Genomic DNA, 12,675 nt, shown 5'->3' on the forward strand with positions numbered 1-12,675 from the left:
ATCAAGTACGAGTATGTGTAAATTTTTGCTCAAGCTTTAATTTTTTTTTTCAACAAGATATATATATATATATATATGTTTGGCTATAATTTTATATTTTTAGTGCATTACTTACCTTATGTTTTAGAGTTTTAATGCTAAACTATATTATATGTGTATTTAATTGAGTTTATTTTAGGTATAGGTACATCGGAGATGAAATTGGAGCAAAGTAAATATTTAAAGTGTAATTCATGCACTAAAATAATGGGCTTATGATTATATAATGATAAGATAATGATTGATGACAAAGAAAGAATAAAGGAGGAAGAAGAAAGAACAAATGAGGACAAAGGAAGACAAAAGAAGTTAAGGCAAAGAATTGAAAAGAAGTGAAATGAAAAACGAAGCAGTGAATTAGCAACAAAAAAAAAAGATAAGAAAAGAGAAGTTAGGCAGCAAGTTAACGAAGCAGAAGCAGAAGCAGGCGAGGCGAAGGATTTTCCTGGCATTTTGCCTCGCGACGCGAGGGGTGCAGCGAGGTTCACCGCGCGACGCGCGGTGTGTCGCGAGGGTATTTCGGGTTTCAGGCCTATTATGTCTTCTATTTGATTTTGGACTTGATTATTTCGTCTAGATTTTTTTCCTACACATATAAATAATCATTAAATATCATTTTTAAGGGGAGGAGATCGGGAATTCGACCTAAGGAGATAAGAACACACAAGAAGCAAGGTGGAGAATTCTTCTACGAGTTTTTTACTTCCTTCCTCCTATTTCCCTTATTGGTTATGAATTTTAGTATTGTAGTTATGCATACTATTATAAATAACTAATTTGTTATCTAGAGTTTTGATATAAACTTTTGTAGGATAAATTCTTGTTATGTTTTTATATAATTGAGCCGTTGGATTTCTCTACTTGTTCAACTACGTGTTTATTGCTGTTGATTGAATGACCATCAATTGACTATGCTTATTTAGTGTGTATTGATTGAGAAAAGGTACATATTTAGGCAATTATTGAATAACATCAATCTTAACATATGTGAGAGATCAATACCGAGGATTTAAAGGCATGATTAGAAATAACAAAATCTTGGTGCGATCATAGTGAGCGGTGAATTAGTGCCAGCTAGCGTAGTTCGAGAGAATATGTCTAGTAAATTGTGGTAGTTGCTCGAGAGAGAATTACGACGCTAGAAGTACTCACGGTCGGTAGAGAATACTTAGGCGAAATTATAGAAGACGTAGCGGGAAGAATTCAGACAATTGGGGATATTATAACTCTAGACCTCCTAATCTTTTCTCCAACCCTTAGTATCCCTAATTTTTAATTTACTTCTTTAATTTGTTAGTTAATTAGTTAGATATAAAAATCTTAATATTATAATTTAGGAATTGTTCGAGCTTGTCTTCCGAGTGATATTGAACAGTTATAGTGAAACCTTAGTTCTATGTGGAATTCGACTCCGGACTTTTAGACCGGATTATATTTACAGCGACCATTTATCCTTTTTAGGACTAGAGTTGGGCGTGATCAAATTTTTGTGCCGTTGCCGGGGAACTAACGGTGTAGCTTTAGTTGTACATATTGCTAGGTTTCAAGTTTGAATTTTCTTTTTTAGTATTTGATTATTTTTTAATTTTTATTTTTGACTTGAGAGACATGGCATCTTGGAATTATGAGAGTTTTGGTGTTGGTGATTCTACTTTTGATCCTCCTTATTCATATAGTGGAGGAAACCACCCATGGCGAAATTATCAAAATATTCCCGAGAGCGAGTTATATGCACTAACTCAATCTTATGTGTGGAATGTGTGTGATATGTGTGGTGGTCAAGATGGTCACTTTCATGATTGTGATTATATTTCCTATCTTCCCCCAACCCCTTATCATGATAGTTCTACTTTTTCTGTTGAAATTAATAGGAACAAAGAACCAAGGGAAGCTGACCCGAAGGAGATCAAAGATATGTTAAAGTGTTTCATGGAACAAAGTAATGAGAAACAACTGCAAATACAAATGCTATATGATACTATCCAAAGATCAAAGGCAATTATTCATAACTTAGAGGCACAAGTGAGTCAATTAGTTAAATCATTTAATGCTAAACAAACTGATATTGTGGATAGTAGCCAAAAGAAGCATGCATTAGATGTAGAAATTGAGGTACCAATATAGGGGTCCATAGTAGAACACCAACAATCAATCAAACTAGAATTTGAGAATGCCGATGTTGCAGAAGAGATACTAGAGTCAACCAAGGACATTGATAATACATATTTAGTTGACTCTAGTGTTATTAGTGTTGAGAATGTAGACAGTCCCAATGTTCATGTAGTTGAGCACATTGGTCCACATTTCAAGCATTTTTCCACATTATGTTTGGATGATGACATAGAAATAGAGTCATCCGAGCCACTTGAGGAGTAAAAGAATGAGGAACAAGGTGTCTATATTTTGGAATTCTTCTTGCCAAAAAGTCAGGATTACATACCTCATGCAAAGGCTAAGAAGAGCAGAATACTACCTTATTTTCTTGGGGCAGTTAGATTTGTTCCACCACCCGTGGAGCATAGTAAAAAACTTGATGCAAAACTTGGGGTTCAATTTATAAGCTCGAGGTGGAGGCAAAAAGTGATTTGTATCGTGCCGCGACGTTAAATCAAGCGCTTGTTGGGAGGCAACCCAGCTTTACTCATTTCTTTTATTTTTTTATTTTTTATTTTTTTAATTAATTATGTTATTTTTGTAGCATCGATTGTTGATTTTCTAGGAGCATGGAAAGCAAAGCTATTGGAAGGATACAACAGCAAACCAGATGGTTGGAAGTAAGTGTGAGGTACCCGTACGAAGGACCAGGCCTGGGAGAAGTCTGAGTACCCCATGAGCTGCTAGTGCTTCGGCCTTTGGCCTACCAAGGAGTTTCTTTTACCATCTTATTAATATGATGTGCATTGGGGACAATGCATAATTTTAAGTGTGGGGTGAGGAGATTGTCTGGGTGACTTTCCATGCTACTTTAGTTGTGTTAGTTTAATTGAATAATGCTTGATCTAAAAAAATTGGACTTTTCCCGATGATGGATCTATTAGACTATTTTCTTGAGGGACTTAAGTCTAAAGAAATGGAAAAAAAGATTTTCTTTGTAGGTAGTGTAGTAATTTTTCCTTGGTTTTTCTTTGTGCCGTGTTTCTTTTCCAAGGGTTTTGTTTGAACCGGATGTAGGTAGTTGTATTTTTTTTAGAGTAGGAGCCACGATGAGATGGATATGAATTGAATTGAAGCAATATCTCTTGACTTTGTTATACCTTGAGAATAACGAGTACTTTGGTTGTGACGCTTAGGCTCAATTTTTTACTTTTGTATAAGTACCTCAAATCGTATAAGTTTAAATTTGCTTAACTATTTTGATTAGAGTATCTTGATAAATCCAATCCTTAATGAGTTATGTGCCGTGTGTTCGTGAGGTTTGGGTAATATTTTGTGCATTGCGTTTGATGCCTAGAACTTGCCTCGTGTGTTTGCAAAGCGAAATAGTAGTTTTGTTTAGTCTTGGAAGTGATATAGGTGTTTCTTTGTTGAGCCAGATGTGGATATTTTACCAGCCTAATTGTTATGTATCGTAGTTAACTCCTTTGAGCCTGTAATCCTGCTTCTTTGGCAACCACATTACAAGTCTTACCCATTTATTTGAATTAACCATCTATTTGAACCTTGTAACCTCTCATGAGCACTTGAATTATTATGAACTTTGTAAAGGTTAAAGTGTGGAGTGGTTGGTTTGGCTTTTGAGTGAAACTAATGAAATAAGGAGAAAGGTGCACTGTTTTGAAAAAGTAAGAGCCACTTGAATTGAAAAAGAAAGAAAAGAAAAAAATAGCTGTAGTGCTGTAAAAAAATATTCCTTGATAGTGATGACTCTTGATGTAAGTGTGCTTAAAGAAATATGGAGTTAATATACATTGAGGTGAAGGTGGAGTTATGGTTTGACATAAGTGTTGGGTTTGAATGTTAAAGTATATGTATTAAAGTGCTTAGGGAGGTGTAGTCACTCTTATATCCAAATGTATCCTACTCGACCCACAGCCTACATTACAATCAATTAAAGTCCAACTTGATCCTAGACTAAATGAACTCAATTAGTAGAGTAGTACACTACGGACAAGTCTATAGTACATCTTTCGTAGCATATGAATATTATTTCTGAGAGTGAGCGAAGAAGAAAGAACAAATGAGGACAAAGGAAGACAAAAGAAGTTAAGGCAAAGAATTGAAATGAAGTGAAATGAGAAACGAAGCAGTGAATTAGGAAAAAAAAGAAACAAAGATAAGAAAAGAGAAGTTAGGCAGCAAGTAAACGAAGCAGAAGCAAGCGAGGCGAAGGATTTTCCTGGCGTTTTTACTCGCGACGCGAGGGGTGCAGCGAGGTTCACCGCGCGTTTTGGCTCGTTTCGGGTTTCAGGCCTATTTTGTCTCCTATTTAATTTTGGACTTGTTATTTTATCTAGGCTTTTTTCCTACACATATAAATAGTCATTAAATATTAATTTTTAGAGGAGGAGACCAAGGATTAGACCTAAGGAAGCAAGAACACACTAGGAGCAAGGCGGTGAATTCTTCTACAAGTTTTTCACTTCATTCTTCTTATTTCCCTTATTGGTTATGAATTCTAATATTGTAGTTACTCATACTATTATGAATAACTAATTTGTTATCTAGAGTTTTGATAGAATCTTTTGTAGGATAAATTCTAGTTATGTTTTTATATAATTGAGCCGTTGGATTTCTCCTCTTGTTCAACTACGTGTTTATTGATGTTGATTGAATGACCATCAATTGACTGTGTCTATTTAGTGTGTATTGCTTGAGAAATGGTACATATTTAGGTAGTTGTTGAACAACATCACTCCTAACGTATGTGAGAGATCAATACGATTTAAAGGCAGGATTAGAGATAACAAAACTTTGGTGCGATAGTAGTGAGCGGTGAATTAGTGTCAGCTAGCGTAGTTCGAGAGAATGTCTAGTAAATTGTGGTAGTTGCTCGAGAGAGAATTACGACACTAGAAGTACTCACGATCGGTAGAGAATACTTAGGCAAAATTATAGAATATATATATATTAGCTAACGTACTATCTGTTACAATAGTAATATGCGGAGAGATATTAACATCCACAAAAAATATGTAGTCTATCGCTACATTAGAAATATTACAATTCCTTGTCTTTTTTTCAAAAATAGTTCCTAGGATGTCTGCCCATATTGCTTCATTAAAAAAACACCGAAGGAACTACCAAAAAATTTGTTGTTGTTTCTGTCATCTTCCCTGCTTTCTTGGCCAGCTTGTCTGCTACCCTATTGGCCTTTCTGTAGCTGTGATTTACTTGAGTATGCCCAATGCTGTTAGGAGTGACCTGCATTCGCATATAATATTTTCGTAGAAATATTATGAAAATATTGGCCTCTCTATATGTTTGAAGAACTCAGAGAAATATTTCAAACTCACACTATTAAATTTCTCACATTAGATGAAGTGAATGAGTTAATGTCTTCCCCTTGTTATGCAGAAAGATCTTAAGTAGGAGGCTAGCGTGTGTTTGTCTTAGGCTGCTAGTGGCTTCAATTATGTCTGATGGTGTAGTGTCTTGGGGTGCTAGTGTCTCCATATTACTCTATTGTGTTTGTAGTACTGTACCATTATTACTTCTTATTGTAATTGCTTTCTCTCTATTTTCTGATTATTACATTGCTGATGTTATCTCTCTTTCTTTCTTGCTTACTCTGATATTACTGCGCCACTGTCTCTTTTCATTTTCTTTAGCCGAGGTTCTATCGAAAATAGTCTCCTTACTCCTTTGGAGTAGGGGTAAGGTCTGCGTGCACACTATCCTCCCCAGACCCCACTTGTGGGATTCCACTGGGTTGTTATTGTTGTATTTTAACGAGGAGGGCGACAGTAACATTGTACTGGGTGATTTGGAACTCCTCGAGAGTCGTTGTAATTTTGGGTATTGTAGGCCGATTAGAGTTGAAGAGGTTGATGGGGTTATGCGTAAGATGAGCAGGGGCAAAAAGTGATCGAGCCAGATGAAATCCCGGTGGAGTTTTAAAGGAGTGCGGCAGGGCGAGCTTAGAGTGGTTCACTAGGTTATTTAATATCATTTTTCAAACAAAAAAGATGCCTGAAGAGCAGAGGTGGAGCACGATGGTTCCTATATACATGAACAAGGGTGATATCTATAATTGCAATAACTATCATGGTATCAAACTACTTAGACATATTATATAAGTTTGGAGAGTGTGGCAGAGTTAAGGGTGAGGAGTAGTGTGTTTATTTCCGAGAACCAATTCGGATTTATGTCGGGGCGTTCGACTATAGAAGGCATTCACCTTGTTAGGAGATTGATGGAGTAGTATAGGAGAAAAAAGGGACTTGTATATGGAGTTTATCGACTTATAAAAGGAGTACGATAAAGTTCTGAGGGAGGTTTTTTTAAGATGTTTGGAGGTTAGAGGTGTACTTGTTGTCTACATTATTACGATTAAGGACATGTATGATGGAGCGAATACCGAAGCAAGGATAGTAAGAGGGAACTAAGACCATTTTCCGGTCATGATAGGGTTGCATCAGAAGTCGGCACTCAGCCCTTTTTGTTTGTCCTAGCGATGATTGTAGTGATGTGCCGCATCCAAGGGGAAGTGTCCTGGTGTATGTTATTTGTAGCTGATATTGTATTGATTAACAAGACGTGAGACGGGGTGAACGTGAGGTTAGAGGTGTGGAAGCAGACCCTGAAGTCTAAAGGTTTCAAGTTTAGCAGGACTAAGACAGAATACTTGGAGTGTAAGTTGAGAATCAAGGAGGGGAAAGGGAAGTGAATCTAGACTCACATCCCTAGGAAAAAATGTTTTAAGTACCTTGGGTCTATTATATAGGGGGATGGGGAGATTGATGAAAATGTCATACATTGTTGGCGAGATGGATGAAATAGAGACTCGCTTCTGATGTTTTGTGCGTGATGTTTTAAGCGTCAATACCACACAAGGGGGGGTGGTGATTTGTGTGGTACCCAATTTTCGATCTAGAAGAACCTGGTTCTTCTAGGTGTTCTAACTACTACTGTTTGCGAAATTAAAAGTATATAAAATAAAGAACACAGAGATTTTTACATGAAAAATACCAGGCTCAAAAGGTGAAAAAATCACGACCTACAACTCAGTAGGATTTTCCCAACACTTCACTAAATCACTGAGCCAAAACAGCATTTACAAAACTCTTTGTAAACCTAAGGATTACCTTTAGTCCCGTTATAACAATCAGCCTCGAACTGTTGCGACAACTTCAAGTTAGCCAATAACTTAAACTCTCAAAGTACCTAAAACAATTGTTTCTAGATAAAGCTGAAAAGTACAATATGAAAACACCTACTACAATTGAACTAGAAATAAAGAAAGACACATGAAACTCTTTATGGAGCTGGTTCTCAATCTGGTTCATGTAGCTTCAGGTTCGCACACTTGAATTACACAGAACTGCTTGTAAAAAGCCTCGCTATTTTGCTCTCAATTCACGTTTAACTTCTGCGTTTTTGTGCAACTCATATAAAAGAGAACAATCACTGTTATTTAATGAGTTAGTAATTAGAGTTTGATTGAGACTCAATTGATGATCTTCCATAGAAGTTGAGTCCTTGAATAACACAAACTCCAACACTATCTTTTATCTGGATTGTGTTCTCTTCACATAAGGAGACTTTCTCTCCTTATCCAATATGCAACCTTTTCGATCAGATCAGGAGATATTGCTACTTGATCAGTAGGACTTATCTCCTTCACGTGCATCTCACATGTATAGGTTAATCATGACTATGATTCACATGATGGACCTGGTCCATGACTGAGTTTATTTGTCATTCTTCAAAACTTCACATGTTCTTGGGACAACAAATTCTCCCTTTTTGATGATGACAACTCTGTGCTTTTTACTGATTAAAAGACCTGTAAGAGCTCAGCTTAATCATCATCACTAGACTTAGAAAATTTACTTCTCATCAAGGACCAGGTTAATTAGGTTATAAATATCACTTATTCAGAATAATGGGTAAAACATAATATCTTTCCCTTTTGGTATCATCGAAAAGTTGCATACTTAATGTGAATCCCAGATTTTAATAAGTACTCATGGCCACTGGGGTAACTGCAAGTGAAAATATAGTGCAATTATCAATAATCAACAAACATATTTAAACTATTAAGGTCAGAATCATCATAGAACAAGAGAAAACAGGTGTTGTCATTGATCATGATATGTTGCCATTAACAGTCCACAAAAAGAAAGATAAACTTTCAAAACATGAGCAAAAACAGAAAAATCCCTAATCCGGGTCACTGGGGTTCACTGGGGGTGCTAGGCAGGTTCAGAAGACAAGTTCTAGGAGACCCAAGGCTTGGAGGAACTAGAGGGTTGAGTCTGGAGAAGGTTCAGCATATTCTGAATGATTCCATCACTCTTCTCCTGTTCTTTTGCTAGCTCAGTTCTAAGGCCATCCCTCTCAGTTTCCAATTCAGCCACACGAGCCTTGAGCCTAGCAATTTCATCATCCTTAGTTCCATATTTCTGAACCAAAGTCCTAACCTTGCTGTTGATGGGTGTCTTCAGAGATGAACCAGGTTCAACTAGGATGGCATTGACTGGATAGTCACAAGCCAGAAGAGTCTTAATGCCAAAATGTTCCTTGCTTGATGCCCTTTCCTATTTTTTCAAAGGCACGTTCAGCCTATCCAAAATAGTGGTCAATATGAAGCCATATGGAGTAGCATGAGCCTTGGAGCCATTGATGACCATGTCTAGCAATTTTACAATGAGAGCAGGCCAGTTGATCTGCTTTCCTCTCTCAAGATACTCCATAAGAACTAGGTCCATATAATTTGCAGTATGTCTTCTCTCTAGTCTGGGTAGTAGGCACTTGTTGACAAACTCAAACACAACCTTGTGCTCAGCCCTCATCTCACTTTTCTGCACAGCCCTGTCTTCATTCACATCCTCTGAATCACATAACCTCTTGGTGATCTCAAGAGCAGTAGGTAGGGAGTCCAGGCATGGCCACCTTTGCCTAGTGTAGCCATCAAACCCTTCAGAGGGTATATCCAGAATTTCTCCCAGTTTCGCAGCATCAAATTGCACTGGGACTCCCTTCACCAAGCTACTGACAACCCCATCCTTAACATCATTATTAGCCATGAACTCAATTAGTTCATTTCTGGCTAGTCTCTCATCCATCTGAAGGACCATGTCCTTCCAACCTTGAGCAGTTAAAGAGTCAACCAACCTCATCATCCCTGGTTCCACCAGGTCATTCAACAATTTACCTTTCAAAAAATTTCTCCTGCCAAAGATGGCAAACTTGTCCTGTTCCTTCTCAGATTCCTCTTCTTTTTCTTCTCCACTCTACTCTTCATCATCTGAAACTTTTTCTTGTTTAGATTTCAATGCAAATTTTGTCCTCTTGGCTAGTGAGGGTTTAGCAGACACAGGTACAGAAAAAACTTCTTGGAAGAAGTCTTGAACTTTTTAGGTTTTGGTGTAGGAACCTCCATTGTTGTACCCCTTTCTTGATGGACCAGTTCCATCTCCTCTTCGTCTACAACCTCAGAGGATTCTACAACCTTTCCCTTTCCCTTCTCCATTTTCTTTTTCTTGCTTTCTTCTAGAGACTTTTGTAAGTCAGTTTCACTTTGTTTTACCCTGCTTCTTGTGGCTCTTCCCTTAGGCATTGAAGAGGTAGTAGGTTTTAGGGATGAAGTTTTTCTTTTCTTGGATGGCTTGGGAACATTTGGGACTTTTGGTGTGGTAGCTTTGCGTTTCTTTGGATCATAACTTGCCCCAATCTTTCTCAGTAGATCAGCTAGGGTCTCTTCAGTAGATGAAACGTGTTCATCTATCCTTTTGCTCAGATGAACCAACCCCTCAGCAACCTCCCCAGACCCACTTCCCCCTGACTTTATGCCACTCTCTTCTAACCTTTCTTGTGCGACCCCACATATAGCAAGAACTTCTCACTTCCCATTTCCCCTCTCTTCACCACATGCACCATCTCTCTCTTTTTCTTTTTCAGACTTATTTTTACCTCTACTCCTACTTGTCTCAGCCAACTTAACATCCCTAATAGGTCCAACCAGAACAAACCTAGTTTCTAAGTTTTCAATAACAGATGAACTTACCTCAGTAGGGAATTCTTGAGTCTTCTCAGAGTCAGAAGATTCATGTCCTTCCCCCTCAGTCCTAGATTGAAAGGATTCAGACTCAGAACTGGAATCAGAATTTGGAGCTGGGCTTTATTTCACTTGGCTAGCTTTCAACCTTTCATTTAAAACCTTCCTCAGAGCCCCGGATGCTACAGTTTTTCGAGCCAACATTTTCTGCCTTCGAAACCTAGGTTTTGGGGATTCACTAGGAGGAGTAGATGAGGATGAATTTGAGGGTGATAGTGGTGGAGGAGAACCAGGATAATCTTGTGGGTTAGACATTTTTGTTCGTTTCTTGAGTTAATTTGGGAATTTTGGAGAAGAGAGCAATTAGAGTTGAAAAAGAGAATTTTTGACGGTTTTAGAATAATGAAGAAGATTAGAGATGTGGTGTGTATTTAAAGAGAACTATACATTAATTCAGTAACGGCAGCTTTTCAGGGGTCAAATAGAAGTCTAATCAAACTGTAATTCCAGACCTTTAATGATTATTTGGCTTCCCTAGAGATTAGGCAAAAATCACGGTTTTAGAGTTCTAAATGGACGAAACTAGTTCAATGCTTCAACGGATAGAATTTTCTAGGAATTTGGCAAGTATAGAACTTCTGCTCATGATTGAATTGTTAATCTTTCTAATTGTGCAAAGTATTGAAAACATACGTAAGCTTTCATATGAACTCATATTGATGAACCAGGTTCTTCATTTAGAATTCTCTTGAACATGCCTCAAATGCCATAATAAAAAAAACTTTGTAAGAGATCAATGAGTCATATATACACATGTCACGGGAGTATACTAATTAAAGTATGAGACTGAGTAAGAATTAATCTAGATATTTACACAATGTTAGAATTCCTAGCTAAAAAAAAATCAATTTTTTTTGTACTCTGAGCTGGACCTATTACGTGAGATTAATCATCCCTAATTCCAACCTGTTCCTCTCAAAGTTTTCTCTACTCAGTGCTTTAGTGAAGATGTCAGCAATTTGCTTATCAGTAGCACAGAATTCTATGGAGATCAAACCTTTCTCATAGTTGTCTCTTAGGAAATGGTGCCTAACATCTATGTGCTTAGTCCTTTTATGATGAACAGGGTTCTTTGTCATACGTATAGCACTAGTGTTATCACAGAATATAGGAATGCAACCTACTTCTATCCCAAAATCTACCAGCTGCTGTTTGATCCATAGCAATTGAGCACAACAAGAAGCAGCAACAACATATTCAGCTTCAGCAGTTGACAAAGCCACATAATTTTGCTTTTTAGTAGCCCATGACACAAGACATGAACCAAAGAAGTATGCCATACCTGAGGTGTTATTCCTATCCACTAGAAAACCTGCATAATCAGCATTAGCACATCCTACTAGATTGAAATTGCTACCTTTGGGATGCCAAAGACACATATCAGTGGTGCCTTTGAAGTATCTTAGTATCCTTTTGACAGGAGTCAGGTGAGACTCTTTAGGATTTGCCTGAAAGCGAGCACAAAGCCCTACACTGAAAACAATGTCAGATCTGCTAGCAGTAAGATACAAGAGTGAACCAATCATACCCCTATACAACTTTTGATCAACTGATGAACCAGGTTCATCAACATCTAATTTAGTGGCAGTTGCAATGGGTGTGTCTATTTCTTTAGATTCTTCTATTTTAAACTTTTTGATTAGCTCCTTTGCATACTTTTATTGATGGATCATGGTTCCATTTGGACTGTGTTTAATCTGTAAGCTTAAGAAGAAGTTAAGCTCACCCGTCATGCTCATTTCAAACTCACTCTCCATTAATTTTGCAAAGTCCTTAGTTAGCTTATCATTAGTGGCCCCAAAGATTATGTCATCAACATATATTTGTACAACAAGGAGATCTTTACCTTTTTCCCTTAAGAATAAGGTACTATCAATTTTACCTCTTTTGTAACCATGCTCCAGCAGGAATTTGGACAATCGTTCATACCATGCCCTTGGGTCCTGCTTGAGTCCATAGAGAGCCTTATCTAACTTGTACACATGCTCAGGATATTCCTTGCTCTCAAACCCTGGAGGTTGTTTCACAAACACTTCTTCTTTCAGGTAGCCATTCAGGAAGGCACTTTTGACATCCATTTGATGAAGAGTGAATTCCATGTGTACTGCAAAGGCTATGAGGACTCTGATTGCCTCTAGTCTTGCAACTGGAGAAAAGGTCTCATCATAATTTATGCCCTCTTCTTGGCTGTAACCTTGGACTACCAGTCTTGCCTTGTTTCTTGTAACTGTTCCATCTTCATCGAGTTTGTTTCTGAAGACCCACTTTGTACCAATGACTGATCTGTGCTTGGGTCTTAGAACTAGATGTCAAACTTGACTTCTCTCAAACTTATTGAGTTCATATTGCATTGCAATCTCTCAATCTGCATCCTACAAAGCCTCAACAACATTTCTAGGTTCAATAAGAGATAAAAA

At 37.6% G+C, this 12,675-nt stretch overlaps 1 protein-coding gene across 1 annotated transcript; it reads right to left on the bottom strand.

The window, feature by feature from the left end:
• Positions 1-10,687: 10,687 nt before the first annotated feature.
• LOC138876239 (secreted RxLR effector protein 161-like) lies at positions 10,688-11,784 on the bottom strand. The gene is made up of 2 exons (XM_070155144.1): positions 11,401-11,784; positions 10,688-10,732 (listed from the first exon to the last, which is right to left on the bottom strand). Exons 1-2 carry the CDS (start codon positions 11,782-11,784, stop codon positions 10,688-10,690), a joined length of 429 nt encoding a protein of 142 aa, XP_070011245.1.
• Positions 11,785-12,675: the final 891 nt, after the last annotated feature.

The sequence above is a fragment of the Nicotiana sylvestris genome, chromosome 8 (assembly GCF_000393655.2).
Source record: "Nicotiana sylvestris chromosome 8, ASM39365v2, whole genome shotgun sequence".
In the NCBI taxonomy this organism is placed as follows: Eukaryota; Viridiplantae; Streptophyta; class Magnoliopsida; order Solanales; family Solanaceae; genus Nicotiana; species Nicotiana sylvestris.

What these genes read in the sequence shown, in the direction of transcription:
- LOC138876239 (XM_070155144.1), bottom strand. Translation starts at nt 11,784, where the DNA reads ATGATTGGTTCACTCTTGTATCTTACTGCTAGCAGATCTGACATTGTT. An exon ending in TATGGATCAAACAGCAGCTG is followed by an intron (nt 10,733 to 11,400) that starts GTAGATTTTGGG and finishes CCTAATCTCTAG; the next exon opens with GGAAGCCAAATAATCATTAA.